Here is a 16,282-nt window from a genome sequence, read left to right on the forward strand (position 1 = left end):
GTGAGTGAAAGGAAGAATAGATGGATAAGTGGGTGAAAGGATGGGTGGGTGAAAAGATGGCTGGGTGGGTGAAAGGATGGGTGGATGAAAGGATGAATGGATGAGTGGGTGAAAGGATGGCTGAGTAATTGGAAATCTGAGAGGATGGATGGATGGGTGAAAGGATGGCAGAGTAAATAAAAATCTGAGAAGATGGCTGGATGGATGGACAGATGGATGGCAGAATAAGAGAAAATCTGAGAGGATGGAAAGGTGGATGAAAAGGTGGCAGATTAAATAGAAATCTGAGCGGATGGATTGGTGGACTGGTTGGGTGAATCAAAAGGGTGGCATGTTAAATGGAAATCTGAGATGATGGATGGGTGGATGAAAGGAGGGCACAGTAAATGGTAATCTGTGAAGATGGTCTGATGAGTGGATGATGGATGGAGGAAGGGATGGATGGATGGCAGAGTAATGCAAATCTGAGTGGATGAATGAATGAATGGATGGCATAGTAAAAAGAAAACCTAAAGGATGGATGAATGGATGGCAAAGTGAATAGAAATCTGAGAGGCTGAAAGGATGGACAAAAGGTCAATTGATGGATGAAAGGATTTATTGATGGATGGGTCAGTCAAATAATAGGTGGATAGATGTATGGATGCATGGATGGATAAATGCATAGATGATGGATGTGTGAACGGATGGGTGGAGGGAATCGCCATGGAAGGAAGGAATGATGAAAGACTGAATGATGGATTAAATAATGCATGGGTGATAGAATGTAAAGGTGAAATGTTAGATATCAGAGGGTGAATGGGAGGGTGATAGGATAGATGCTTGGATGGAAGAGACAAGGGAGCGTTTCTAGTGAGGGGCGGGCTCACTTACTTCGCTTGCTTTGGTTCAAAGTAGGAGGTACTTTACTTTCTGGCTACTCCCTTACATTTAAGCACACTTAATTATTATTATTTTTTTTTCAGAATATAAGAATTTTTATTACAGCAGATAAGTAACCATACCACAGGTACATTATCAGGTGCAATAAACTGAATCTACCTGGAATTTCTGAAGATGGCTGTTCTGGTAGTTGACAGTGTTTTCACTGTACATACTGTATACATTCCTCTTTTACTCCAGCAGTAATAACGTACCAACATTTGATAAAAGGTCAAATATTTAACGGCCCCGGTAATCACCTGATCCAAATATCACTCAAACATGTAATTCAAACTCCTATGCAATAAGAGGCATTTGAAACAGCGAGTTACATGAACATAGTGCCGGAGAAACAGTATTTGGGGGTAGAAAGGTATAGTGCCAGAGAAACAGTATTTGGGAGTAGAAAGGTATAGCGCCAGAGAAACAGTATTTGGGAGTAGAAAGGTATAGTGCCAGAGAAATGCTTTCCAAAAGAGAACTGTATTTCTCTGCTTTCAAAATATAGGGCCTTATGTAGAGTTTGGAGGAAGGGATACTTCACCAAAAAGAGGTCAAAATACCATTCTTCGTATTACAAGTGTTAAAGGCTATAAGGCACTTGTAATGCGGCAGCTGGAACATTTGCCGCCTTCATTACAGATGATAATGCATTTGCGGCCGACATAGCTCGCTGGTGGGGGCGGTTGCGGGGGGCGCGAGAGGGGGGAGTCACACGGGAGGGGGCATGAAAAAAAAACCTTACCTTGAGGCCGGGTTCCGCGTCTTCTCTGCTCCTGCTCTCCTGCCTCTAACTCAGACAGGAACAGGAAGCAGGCAGCCAGGCTCCCTCCCCTAAGCCAATCACAACGCTGCAATGCAACATTGTGATTGATCTGAGCACCTTGACACAGCACTCAACCAGGGGCTGAAGGGGTAGGCATGTTCTCCATGCAGGCAGCTTGCATGGAGAAGGGGAAAGTGCGCATGTCTGGTTTGGGCGGCCCGAGAGGGCCAATCAAATAGTCATTGCGCACTTAGGAGTGGAAAGACCACTCCTACCCTGCCCTGCTCCGTTAGCGGTGCAGCCCCGCCTGCAATGCAAAAAGAAATTGCTAATAACTAAAGTTATTACCATTTAATGTTTTTGCTTCTCACGCAGAGAAAGCAGTGGGGCAACGCTCCTCCGCCATAGCGGAGGAGCCACCACTGTAGATCAAACTCTCAATAAAGCCCCTAACGTGCCGTGCTGACTTTATCTCGGATATCCACACTCCACACCTGTCTAACACAGCGGCTGCTGCTCAAAGACATAACCACACACTCGTGCTCTCTCGCACTAAAAGCATCTGTTCCGCCACAGACACCCACGTGCTGTAGTGTAAGTGGGCAGAAGTGCGTCCACGCAGCCAGCAGATGCAAGCACAATGGGCCGTGTGTGTTTTTTTCCGAATTCAGCTCTGACAAGACGCCTTTTCCTGCTCGTCGGTTGTAAGCGTCTTGCGGAGGCCAACCAAGGCGGCGGACATAAAAAAACAGAGAAGAGAAGAAACGAACGGAAGCGGAAAGAAACTGCGTGAATGTAAGATAGAGCGACAGGCAGAAACTAGAGAGAGAGAGAGAGAAAGGGTGGAGAAAGAGGCAAGAGCAGCAGCGCGTGGAAGAAAAAGTTGTGAGAAAATTGGGGAAAGCAAGACAGCAAAACATAATACAAAGCGGAGATAGTGGGGTAGCGAGAAGCAAGTGTTGGGGCTGGGGAAGAAAACGAGGGCGTGAAAGACTGAGAGAAAGAAAGAGCTCGGAGAGCCGACATAGTGTAAGATATTCGGGAGGTAGACGAGCTGGAGTCTGGAGTGAGGGGAGGCAATGCTGGACGTCTGAGCCAGGCGGGGGAGGCAACCCAGAGTAACCCGAGACGGCGAGCTGGCTAGAGCGGACAGACAGCAAAGGGAGAGCAAGAGAGACAGCAAAGGGAGAGCGAACCTAAAGAACGAACCCCGCCGAGAAGCAGGGAGTAGCAGAGACATGAGCGCGATGACAGAGTCGAGGGATAAGGGCGAGTCAAGGAGGAAGATAAGGAGAAGATGAGAGCATAAAAGAGAAGGAAGCACGAACGGCAAGGAAAACAGTGGATACCCAGGGTGGGTCGCTGGCAGGAAGATGGAATTGATGCGATAGCATGCACTCGCCTGCCAAGAAACTTTTTTTCCAATGGAAACAAAAACTCTGGACTTGACTCTTTGAAAATGCCTTCTTCCCGCGCCTTCTTGCCCTCCTGAGGACGTTTAAGCTGCCGAAGCAGTTACCCGTGTACGCATGGCGAGAGCTCATTTGATGAGCATCCTTGGGTGACTAGGCTCCGGGGCACCGGCCGGAGATGGAACTGATAGAGCTGCGAGACATGGGGCCCATCGACCTGGCAGGTGGCCAGAGGACCCGCGGCACCCGCCTGGAGCGAACCAATGCCCTACGGATCGCCCCCAACAAGGCCCCGGACCTCTTGGCCAGGGTGCGGAGGCTGCGGCTGCTGGGGGAGCAGAGCGACCCCCGGCTCACCAGGGACCTGGGCGAAGGCCACCACTTTCAGTCCTGCACTCACACTCAGCCGGCCTGGTGTGACCTCTGCGGGGAGTTCATCTGGGGCATTTACAAGAAGAGCCTCCGGTGCACAGGTGAGTAACCAAGCACTTACATGACTCATGGTATATGTGAGTGAATTGGTTGAAAGTGAAGGGAGCTGAAAGTTGACTGCACAGAATGTAGGAATTAAGATTCTGCTTGTAAGTAATTGGCAGATTGGAGGTTTAGAAATCCATCCAGGTGATCAGAAAAATGGTTTTTGTTTTTGATTACAATACATAACAAGTTGACATGTTTCGCTACAAAGATATTAAACATGATGCTTCATCAGGACCTAGTGCTTTTTTAAGCATTGCATTTGTGAACAAATACTCAATTAGATTAAACACAAGGTTTCAAATGAAAATCGTTTGTCTTCTGGGATGATTAACTATCACGTTTATAAGGTGAATTAAAAGGGGTACATTTAAGGTGATATTTTGAAAAGGGATTTCGTTTGTGCAGCATGATAACCCCCTCCCAAGTGTTTTCCTCCTTTCTGGTTCTGGTGTAGCAGGCAGCTAAGCTACCTATCAATTCACCATACAATACAACAAGTGATATAGATATTGAGGCTCTTTGTTGTGGATTACACAAATTGGATTTCCTTCCAATTTGCTGATCTGCTGGTGAGTAGTTTCTCTCTAATAGGGTTGGCTCACATACCCAGAATAAGTACTCACTGGAAAGTTATGTATTGGTAGATTGCACCGTTCTAATAGATGATGCCAATATTCTGTCTGTATGTCGGAGGCATATACAAAAGAAATATCTTGTACTGCACAAAGATTGGTATATTTTTAATTTTACTTAATGCTGGCTTTGTAATCTTGAGATTTAGGGCTTGATTTGGATGTCAGGCGGTCTGGTCACCCACAGGTCAATAGTGGCAGTCCAACCGCTGACATCCCTTCGGTCCGACCTTCCGCAATACAATGCTGACGGTTGGATCAACTTCTATACAACGCAAGACCACCGCCTCAGCCAGGATCCGAGATCCCGATGGGGCGGCGGTCGAAGCTGTGTCCCAGAATGGCGGCAGTGCCTGGGCAGGCCTGCTATCGGGATTACAATGTCACTTCCCAACAGCCTTTTCATAGCGGGAACACCACCATGAAAATGTTGTCGGAAACCAATATGGGACCTCAAACAAAGCCCCCGTCCATTGTGGACCACTGAAAAGGGGCCCTGGGGGCACATGTAGTGCCCCCATACACCTCCGTGCACCGTGTGCCATGTGCATGGGATACGGTGCACAGACGTGTAGGAGGTGTTGCCCAGTGGTGGCATGAGCTGCGGCCCTTTTACAGGGCCGCAGCATGCCCCCCTCAGCGCTTCTGACTGCCAACCCAGCGGTTACATCATAATGCAGCGGTCGGACCACCCGCAGGTATGTCAGCGGTCTCTTGACCGCCACATTAGCAGTAGGCAGTCCGACTGTCCAGCATCATAATGATGCGCTAAGTCACAAGGAATCGTATACCACATACACAGGCCCTCACCAGCCACCCACAGAGTTAGTGTCAAACCTCAAGCACCAATGCTGTGGTCCTCTCATCTCCTGACACCCCATGCATTCAGGCATCTTAACCTCCCATTCCGGCTTGAATGTATCCCCCATCCTTGCTGAACAAAACTCACAAATCAACCAAAGATGATCTTGGCAGGCACACCACCTGAGGTTCCGTGACAATTGTAAGTGGTGTTTTCGACTCGTACGAATATGGTCGAGTCTAGTATCTATGAACCGCAAATGACGAGTTTAGTAAGTGTGCGCAGTTTCGCTGTGCTAGCTTAAACCGTTCGTTTGTTACGTGGGTTTTTCATCTGTACCCACGGGTTCCATCTTAGATACGGCATCCATTTTGTCTCTTGCCCTCAAGTAGTCAGCAAACGGACGCTGTCCGTTTCGCGACCCTGGGACTCCCAAGATATTTGCGGAAGACACATGTTCTTTGAAAGTGTCTTTATGATGAGGGGGTTGCTACTGTAAGGCAGATGGCGCCGCTCGAGGCTCATCTTGCCGCACGGACTTATTGTCTCAGCCGTGCATCTCATTAGGCACGTCCCTTTGATGCCTGTATCTCGTGCTTCTCGTTACCTCCCCTTTTACACCCTTTCCGATCTCCCCACTGTCTCCGTCTTCCTCTGCACCTGTCTTCGTTCCTATTTCGATCTACTTTATTGCTGATTGGAATTTGCTAATGGTGGGAAGATGGGTTTTACAGTTGGGAACCGCCAAATGTTTCCGTACTTATGTTCCGGACCTTATGTGTTTCAAAGTGACCAAAGCGACCCCTCTGAGAGCAAAATGTGGGAACCGGGTTGTAAACTATTGTGTCTCATGGGTAAAAACTGTATAAAAGGAGCGATCCACAAAACCAATTTGAAGCAGTCTCCCCGAACTACACTCGATGTACTTCCTGTGACTTCTGTGTTCCCTGCAGTAAATAAACCTTGACTCTTTGACGCCGAAGGAAGTGTCCCGTGTCTCTGTGACTTGTACGCCGGAGCAGGTTACCCACGAAGGTTTCAGGTGTTGTGCCCTGGCACCGCTGGGTCCAAAAGAGCCCAGTCCTTCAGTTGGCGCCCAACGTGGGGCTGCATCAGTGGTACCGGTCCAAGCCCGACGATCGTGAGGAACTTCGTGTGAAATCTCCGAGGGAAGGTGCACCCCGCTTCATCGATCCTGTTGTCGAAATAAGTGGCCCGAAGACTTTTCCCGCGAAGATTCCCGCCTCCTAACGGCTGCGACGGACTGCTGCCCTGACTGTAGACCTGTTTTGGCGCCTGGCGTAGACCTTGGTATAGCGAGACGATAGACGGGCCTTCCTGAGGACGCCATTGATCTCTGAGTTAAGTATTTGTGGGTCGCTCCCAGAGTCCTTGGTTGTAAACACTTTTAGCGAGTGTTTTTGTTGTAGACACTTTAGCGGGTGTCCTTGGTTGTAAACACTTTAGCGAGTGTTTTTGTTGTGCACGCTGTGTGAGTGTTTTTGTCGGTGACACTTTGCTAGCGTACTTTGTTGTTGTATTTGTTTGACGACTGCAGCCGCCAAAGACCGAGGGTTTAGTTCTTTGCTGGGACTTGGTAAATCCCGAAATCCCGTAACCCTTGAAGTTTGTGAAACTCGGCTAGTGTGCAAGATGCCTGGTCGCAGTACTTTGTTCAGTTGTTGTAGACCTTGTGGTGCGGATTCCCTGCTGGAGGACTCGTGTCCGATACCTCCGGTTGGAACTCCTACTTATGACCTATATAGCAAACATGGGCTAGGCCCGATTGCTTTTAACGATTATTGGATAAAATATACAAAGAAAGACGGTGATCTTCGTTGGCCACCTCACGGTAGCTTCGAAGCGTCGATCTTAGATAATTTGGAAATAAAGTTGTTCGAACGCAAATCTAGGCCGGCCATGTTTGATGCCTTTCGGTTCTGGCGCAAAGAAGCCCGACAGAAAGAGATCAGACAGAATAAACGTAGTGAGCGAGATAATGTTGCTACCATAGTGAAGAAAGCTGAGCAGTTTCAGCGTGATAAGGAGGATAAGGATAAGGAAGTGTTTGAGAGGCTACAGCGTATGTCTATAGATAAATGCTATCCTGCTTTGCCTACGGAGTCGGATAAGAAGGAAGAGGCCGTTGAGGATTCTTTAATGTCCTATCTTATGAAGTCGCCACCTCCGTACGTACAGGGTATCGCAGCTCCTGTGGTCCCTGCCGTACCTGTTCTTCCACCTGTTATTCCTCCACCAGTTCCTCAACCTGCACCCGCTCTTCCGACTGTTCCTGCTCCTTTGCCTGTTTCTATTCCTACTGCTCCTCCGCTTCCACATACTCCTGCTCACACTACTGCTCCTGTGTTGTTAACCCCTGTTGTTGCTAATGTCTCTACTCCTTCTCTTGTTAGTCCTGTGTCTTATTCTTGTCCCTCTACTCGTAACCGTAATTCTCCTAGTGTGCCAAACTTCTTTCAGTCGCTTGGACCTGTTTTTGGGTCTGCTGGTTCTGATGGTCCTCAGAGACGTAGCCAGCTTCCTGCTAATAGAGAACGTGTTGCGCTATGCAATATGGCGATGGGTTGGATAGTAAACCCTGTTAGAAATCCACCTCGTGTTGTCCTCGAAACGTTTGATCAATTCAACATACCTACTCAGAGATATGTGTTTGATGAAATGTGCAAGTTCTTACATGATCAGATAGTGGCCTTTGCGCCTGACGAGGTGCTGTACGCCCTGTCTGACCTTCGGCTTCAGTTCGCAACTGGACTGATAGTCGACACTAATGTCCGACGCGCTATTGAGCGGTTGTTATCTCTTCGTCCCGCTCCTATTCCTCATGCATTGTTCGCTGAGGACATTGAGAAAGGAGATGAGTCTGGCCAATATCCTATGCGTGAAGTTCCGCCGGTTTGGATACCAGCTGATAATACTAATGCTGCCCAGCCAGTTCCGGCGCATTTCCAGAGAGTGTGGATACACCTCCCATGGAAACGATCGGAAGTGCTTCAGGTGAAACAAACTTTGCCCGATCCTCGCAAAAATCCTGCAGGGTATTATAAGGAATTATCGCAGCTCGTAGACGCTACGATAATGAATCTTGCCGATATCGACATGTTGTTTGGCAATGTCGTACCGCAACCGGTATGGGCCAAGATTCGTCACCAAGATCACACAAATGAATTAGGTGGTGATTGGGCTGCTATTACAGCGGCAGACGCTGGACAAGTGGCTGCTACTAAACCCGATCAGTTGATTGAACTTCTTCCCCAGCGAATCATTACATTAATGAAAACGCTCATGCCAGCTATGAGGGTGAATTGGGACAAGTTGTCAGCCTGTAAGCAGAAGAAGGATGAGAGTGTTTCAGACTTCTTTACGAGGTTTGAGGAAACATTCGTTGATCATAGTGGACAGGATATGGGTACTGAGGGTGGACAACGGTTGTTTGTGGATAAATTCGTATCGAACTTATTGCCCGACTTGAGCACTAAACTGAAGAATTCAGAAAGTGCGTGGGCCGTTTCTACCTCAGCTCAGATATTGGCTACGGCACAATATTACGAAAATAGAGAAAAAGAGGAAACTGACCGTGCTGATAAAAAGACGAAAGAGCTGAAAACTAAAGTGTTGTTGCAACAAGCATATCCGCCGCGTTCTAATCAGAATGCGTCTCAACAGAATAGACCACAGTCGCAATCGAATCGATCGCAGCCGCGTAATGATTCCTCTTTCCAAAGATCTTCGTTAGGGTACAATCAATGTGCTTATTGTAGACAGGAGGGACACATTAAATTTGATTGTCCTGCTTTAAATGACCGTAATAGTGGTAATTCGTCTAGAGGAGGCCGTGGTGGTTCACAGAATACATCACGTGGTAGAGGTCGTGGTGCTCAGAACGACCGTTCTGACAATTCATCTAATTCTAATAACTGTTTCGATCAACGTGGATCATCACAAGGACGATCTGCGCAGTACAATGTAGACGATTATTACGTCGATCAGGGAACTGACGATAGTAATTACTAGGACAGCCAAAGACAAGGAGAGGGAGTGGTATCAGTTCCGGTTGATCAGAGAGGGCCTTACGTCGCAGTTGCTACATCGGGCGTCGTTGAGCCTTTTCTGTTGGACACTGGTGCAGCGAAAAGTTCTATCATGCATTCGAAACTCCCTGGCGCACCTTTGTCTGGCTTAACAATTGTTTCCGTTGGATTCTCTGGCGCCCCCGTTAGCAATCCAGTTTCATGCCCTTTGCCCCTTAAAATTGGGCCTCGTGAGCTCGAAGCTCCGTTGATTTTAACCACGGGTTGTGGTGAAAATCTTTTGGGTCTGGATTTGCTTAAACGTTTGTATGCAACTTTGTATTGTTCTCCTGCGGGTGTACAGCTTACGTTTGGAGAGAGAGTAGTCTCTCCCATGTATTTGTCTCTCGATAAGCTTCCACCGGAATTGGATTCTCTTCCTGCGTCTTTGTGGGCGACGGGTCCAAATGATGTGGGCCTACTTGATATCTCCCCTTATGTTGTTCGGTTGAAATTGAATGTGCGATTGCCACGTATTCCCCAATACCGTATCTCCCTTGATGGTGAACGAGCTTTGTTAGCGATCATCTATGATTTGATCGAGAAAGATGTTATTGAGGAGACACGGGGAAACGTGTGCAACAGCCCTGTACTGCCCATTCTTAAACGTACTGACCCTACCAAACCGCCTGTTTATCGTTTTGTTATCGATTTACGGGAGGTAAATAAAATTGTGGTTCCTCAATTCCCTGTTGTGCCTGACATCACGGCGCTACTGACTCTGATTCCAGCTACTGCTTCGTGGTTCTCGGTGATTGATTTGAAAAATGCGTTTTTCAGCATCCCGATTGCCGAAGAGAGCAGGGACCTTTTCGGTTTCTCTCTTGGTGGACGTAGCTTCCGGTTCAAACGCGCTCCTCAGGGCTACTGTGAAAGTCCATCGATTTACAGTCAAGCTTTGAAGGGTCAACTGGATGCGTTTAGGTTGCCGGTTGGTGCGGCTTTAATCCAATATGTCGACGACTTATTGGTGGCTGCTGATACTCAGGACATTTGCAAAATTGCTACGGTATCGTTGCTGCAACATCTCTGTGAGTTAAATCACAAGGTGTCACCTTCTAAACTCCAATATTGTTGTCAAGAAGTCACCTACCTCGGTCACTTATTGTCAAAGGAGGGAAGGAGATTGACCCCAGAGAGAATTGCAGCGATTGCGCGAATGGCTGTGCCACAAACCCAGAGAGATGTGCGTGCCTTTCTAGGTATTACGTCGTACTGCAGGCAGTGGATTCCTAATTTTTCATTGCTAGCGAAACCACTGGTGGCTCTTACGTGCAAGGATGTTTCTACTCCTTTACCATGGACGGAAGAATGTCAGAAAAGTTTTTCTGAATTACGTGACTCATTGTGTTCGGCTCCTGTGTTAGGTACCCCTGATTACAGCAAGCCGTTCACGTTATATGTTCACGAGAGGGAAGGTTGTGCTTTGAGTGTCTTAACGCAACCTTTTGGTGGTAAGCAACGTCCATGTGCATATTTTTCCTCGACCTTAGACCCAGTAGCTAGAGCATTGCCGAGTTGTTTGAGAGCAACTGCGGCAGCTGCGGTCTCCATCCGACAATCAGCAGGATTGGTCATGGATAATATGCTTACGGTGATGGTTCCGCATGCAGTCGATACTCTTTTGAATCGAACGAAAACTCAGCACTTGACGAGTGCGAGGTTATCTGGGTACGAATTGACGCTCTTGGCAAGCCATATTCAGATAAAACGTTGTAATGTCCTAAATCCGGCAACTTTGTTACCAATTAGTGCAGAGTCAGATGAAGTAGCAGAACATGACTGTTACTTGCGGACAGAGGAGGAAACAAAAGGTCGAGTGGACCTTAAAAACACCCCATTGGAAGACCCGGAGGGCACTCTGTATGTGGATGGGTCATGTTTTAAATTGCCGAATGGTGATGTGACTACTGCTTATGCTGTTGTGACGTTGAATACTGTTGTTGAGACTGCGAGATTGAATCAGAACTCTGCCCAAGCTGCAGAGCTGATTGCTCTTACTAGAGCATGTGTATTAGCAAAAGGTAAACGTGTGAATGTGTACACCGATAGTCAGTACGCTTTCGGTGTAGCGCATAGCTTTGGACGATTGTGGCGAGAGCGTGGTTTCTTCACGTCACATGGCACGAAAATACAGCATGGCCAGCTCGTGAACGATCTTTTGGATGCATTGACTTTGCCTGCTCAAGTTGCAATTGTTAAGTGTAGTGCGCATCGTAAAGTGACGGATGATGTTGGTCGTGGTAATACGTTTGCAGATGAGATTGCTAAGGAGACTGCCCGGAACCTTAGCACTCGAATGTATGTGACGAGTTCGGTTAGGTGGCCTACAGAATCGAGTATGTGTGAGGATACTATAGAGAGTGTGAAAGCAATACAGAATGAGGCCACCGACACTGAAAAGATGAAGTGGAAAGAAAGTACGGGAAGGTTGGATGTGAATGGTTGCTGGATTGATTTGTCAGATCAGAAAAGATGGATGTTGCCTGATGCGTATGTACTGGCCGTTGTGACAATGGCACACGGGTTAGCACATATTAGTGCGAAAGGTATTTGTAAGTTGTTGGCTGCTGTGTGGAAGAATGATGGAATTACTAAGTGTGCTGAACGCTTGGTGAAGAATTGTATGGTGTGTATAATGTACAATCCTGGCAAAGGAACCCCAACTCCCCCTGGCAGTTTTGCTCCTCCTTCGTATCCCTTTGAGGTGATCCAATTGGACTTCATCCATATGGAGCGATGCAATAACCTGAAATATGTTTTGGTTGTGGTTTGCGCATTCTCCCGATGGATCGAGGCCTATCCCCTCAAGGATAATACTGCTTTGTCTACTGCGAAAATCCTACTGAAGGAATACTTTCCTCGGTATGGAATGCCTAGAGTCGTGTGGTCAGATAACGGAAGTGAGTTTGTTGGAAGTGTGATGAAGAGTGTGTGTAAGGGCCTTGGAATTAATCAAAAATTCCATAGCGCCAATCATCCCCAGTCAGCTGGATTGGTTGAAGGGTACAATGGCACCCTTAAACTAAAGCTAGCGAAGATTCAGGCTACGACTGGACTTTCGTGGCCTGACGCTTTGCCTCTAGCATTACTGTCAACTAGGGCGACTGTACACTCCCGAATAGGGCTTAGTCCCTATGAAATAGTGTTCGGCCGTCCTGCGAATGTGTGGGGGGTTCCTAGGCCAGGTATATTCGTTGATCTTGAGTATCCGATGTTGATTGATTACTTACATGACTTGACTGCTAAACTGAGGTTAATTCATCAACAGGTTTACGACGCCTTGCCGACGCAGACGGAGGGTCCAGGCCACCAGCTCCAGCCCGGAGATTGGGTAGTTACCCGTAATTTTTCACGCAAGAAGAATCTGGACCCCCGTTTCACCGGACCTTACCAGGTGCTCCTGGCCACGAGGACTGCCGTTCGTCTTGAGGGGCGGAAGAATTGGGTACATGCTACCCATTGTAAGCGAGTCCCTATTCCTTTGCCGGCAGACCCGTGGGTGAGGAAAGGCATTGCGTCAACAGAAGCAGAAACATTGCCGGCGTTTGTACCTTTTAGCGACGCACAGCTTGTTGGTGAACACTCAGCGCAGCAGAAAGCCACTGTTGAACATTTGTCAGCAAAAGACTCAAGATCAAATCAACCAATTGATCAACAGGACGCTGTCTCTTCAACGGATCCTTTGTTCGACGAGCAGACACGTCTCGGGAAACATCGATATTCTCTGCGTTCTCATACTAAGGACAAATAAAATTTTCTTGCTTTGCTGAATTGATAACTGCAATATCCTCGTTTCCCCTGATCAACTTTGAACAATTCGTATCATTGAAAATTGTTTTGTATATATAATAAGCTTCTTCCTTGTATCTTTTCCTTCCACAGCTGAAATATTGTGCTAAATAAAATACATATTGTGTATTGAGGGCCGTAGGGCCGCGCGCGTACTTCCTTCTGGACAGTAGGTCTTGACGCTAGGTTAAAGGCCGTCGGTTCCTAGGAACTCCTGGGGATTGACTATTGCTGCACAGAACGAAGTGCGTCAAGAAACGTTGCGGACGGTCGTAGGGAAATGGCATTTTCGAAGCTGAATGATTTGGAAGGAGCTCAGGCGTATAGAGTCAGACTGCAGAAACTTAGTCGTACTAAATGTTTTGTATTTCCATTGTTTGTATTGTTTCTGACTGCTTCTGCATTTTTGGCGGGTGGGGTGTATTACACCATGTCTTACTTCTTACTTCCTACCCCTACTCCTACTCCTTACCCTAATCTTACTTCTACTGCTTCTCCTCATTCCTTTCATATGTTACCGGAACACGAACAGGCTAGACGTGTAGAATTCCGCAACAATTCCTTTATCCAGCTCCTCCATCAGCATCAGTTAGTGGTTAACACTACTAATTGTTGGGTGTGTGGGTTGATGCCACATACTACGGGTAAGGGAATTCCATATCTGGTGTTACCGTATAGTTCCCAAGGGTCAGCTCGAGCATTTCAAACAATGCTTCGAAGCGCACTGGGTTTCCACCCCACTCCAGAACAACGTTCCCCCAACCCTGGTCCTACCTCGTATCAGTGGGTGCTATCGATGGCAATAGCGGATATGGAAGATGAGATCCATGATGCTTTTCTCATCCCTAAAGAAGAGGTACAAGCCTATAGGGTCCTAAGTAGAGGGGAATATAGTACGTTCACTAATGAAAAGCAGCTTAAAAGCTCGTCTCCAATCCATTCGAGCTGTTGCATTTTCATACCTGATAATGCTCCTACTGTCTATCAAGCCATCTCGAAGTTGCATAAGATCTCCGAATCCATACACGTGGATGTAGGGGATTGGACACTACTTGGATGGTTTTGGGGCCTGGTATCGACTTGGGGTTGGAAGATTCTGATGATCATCGGGGTTGTGGTAGTGTTCCTGTTCACGTGTTGCCTTTGTGTGCAGTGTGGTCCTGCCTTATGTGGCCTCTGTGCTACAACGTGTATGAGACAACCATCTGTTACCAAGGGGACTCGGTTGGACAGAGCTATGCTACAACGACATCTTGATGGTCTGATGAATATCGAATATGATTCCGACTAGTGCTTGCCTACATGAGGGCAAAAGGAGCGTCTGAGGTTCCGTGACAATTGTAAGTGGTGTTTTCGACTCGTACGAATATGGTCGAGTCTAGTATCTATGAACCGCAAATGACGAGTTTAGTAAGTGTGCGCAGTTTCGCTGTGCTAGCTTAAACCGTTCGTTTGTTACGTGGGTTTTTCATCTGTACCCACGGGTTCCATCTTAGATACGGCATCCATTTTGTCTCTTGCCCTCAAGTAGTCAGCAAACGGACGCTGTCCGTTTCGCGACCCTGGGACTCCCAAGATATTTGCGGAAGACACATGTTCTTTGAAAGTGTCTTTATGATGAGGGGGTTGCTACTGTAAGGCAGATGGCGCCGCTCGAGGCTCATCTTGCCGCACGGACTTATTGTCTCAGCCGTGCATCTCATTAGGCACGTCCCTTTGATGCCTGTATCTCGTGCTTCTCGTTACCTCCCCTTTTACACCCTTTCCGATCTCCCCACTGTCTCCGTCTTCCTCTGCACCTGTCTTCGTTCCTATTTCGATCTACTTTATTGCTGATTGGAATTTGCTAATGGTGGGAAGATGGGTTTTACAGTTGGGAACCGCCAAATGTTTCCGTACTTATGTTCCGGACCTTATGTGTTTCAAAGTGACCAAAGCGACCCCTCTGAGAGCAAAATGTGGGAACCGGGTTGTAAACTATTGTGTCTCATGGGTAAAAACTGTATAAAAGGAGCGATCCACAAAACCAATTTGAAGCAGTCTCCCCGAACTACACTCGATGTACTTCCTGTGACTTCTGTGTTCCCTGCAGTAAATAAACCTTGACTCTTTGACGCCGAAGGAAGTGTCCCGTGTCTCTGTGACTTGTACGCCGGAGCAGGTTACCCACGAAGGTTTCAGGTGTTGTGCCCTGGCACCGCTGGGTCCAAAAGAGCCCAGTCCTTCACACCTCTGTTTTTACTTGCTAATATAGCACTGATGAAAATCCCAGTTGACCAATTGCAAACTTTGTACTGGATTTGTTTATGGTGCATAGGTTCTTCCAGGGTTTTAAGTGGGTTTAAAAAAGAGGGGGAAATGCAGAAAGTGGCGTGGTCTAAAAAGGGCCTCTAGTAACCCTTTCCAAATGGCATGGCCTATGTAATTTAGGGGTGTCGCCAAAAGCATGTAAACTAAAGTCTTGTGCTTTCTCTAGTGTGTCATTCGATCAGTATTTTGGGACCTCTCTATAGGCTTTTTGTTACTAAATTGAAATATCAAACAGTGACAGACATGCACCTTCAATAAGCCAGAACAATTGTTTTTCCAATGCTTGTTTGCTGTATCAGCGAAATTAATAACCACAATTATTTTTTGTGCATAATTAGACTTGAAATTGTTTCAGGTCTGAAAATTTAAGACTGTCATTTACATGTTAGTCTGTGGAAAGGATAGTGATTTTAAGAGTTTTACAACCTCTCCAGTTCTCTGTTTAACACTGCTTTCCTCTGTAGCCTCTCTGCTTGGCACACCCTTTTCTTTCACCCTCTTTCCAAAATCATCAAACGTTATATTTCCTTGTATTTTCACCAACTAGTCACCCATTCACCTATAAGGACTGTATTGTCATTTGATGTTTGCACTGTTAATAATTTGAAAGCTCTGTACCACCTTCACACACTTTTATTTAGAATCACAATTACAATGGGGATTTGGGACTACTACTCTGTACAATCTGCAGAGAGGCCAGGGAATGGATGAGCATGTATCCGGGACACCGTTAAACCCACTGACCGGCACTGTGAGAAACTAAACACTGCTTTTAGCCTCAACTCTAACGTGCTGCGTTACCCACCCACAACCTGAGTCACACAGACACTTACAGGCGACCCATTTCACTGTACGGTGTAATGTGCTGATCAAAAAAGAAAACCCACAAAAAAACAATACCCTGAAAAAAACAAATACTATCTGGAAAGTAAATTAAATTAAAAACGTGGAATGTAAATATGAGCTACCTCTCTGACATGGTTTTTGCTACCGGATTGTACAGGAATTGTCAGAAATATGTCAATGTTATTCTCTGTAAAGTTAGGGATAGAGCATAGGGCCCGATAGGGACTCGGTTC

The 16,282-nt window shown here is 46.9% G+C and overlaps 1 protein-coding gene across 1 annotated transcript in view; it reads left to right on the forward strand.

Moving 5' to 3' along the window:
- Positions 1–2,501: 2,501 nt before the first annotated feature.
- The window catches only part of RASSF1 (Ras association domain family member 1), a 279,996-nt gene continuing 266,215 nt past the window's right edge, over positions 2,502–16,282 (forward strand). The window contains exon 1 of the mRNA XM_086938840.1: positions 2,502–3,572. Within this exon, the coding sequence (XP_086794966.1) occupies positions 3,278–3,572 (295 nt within the window). The 5' untranslated portion in view covers positions 2,502–3,277. The remainder of the gene's footprint in view (positions 3,573–16,282) is intronic.

The sequence above is a fragment of the Lissotriton vulgaris genome, chromosome 9, assembly GCF_964263255.1.
Source record: "Lissotriton vulgaris chromosome 9, aLisVul1.2, whole genome shotgun sequence".
Classification (NCBI taxonomy): Eukaryota; Metazoa; Chordata; class Amphibia; order Caudata; family Salamandridae; genus Lissotriton; species Lissotriton vulgaris.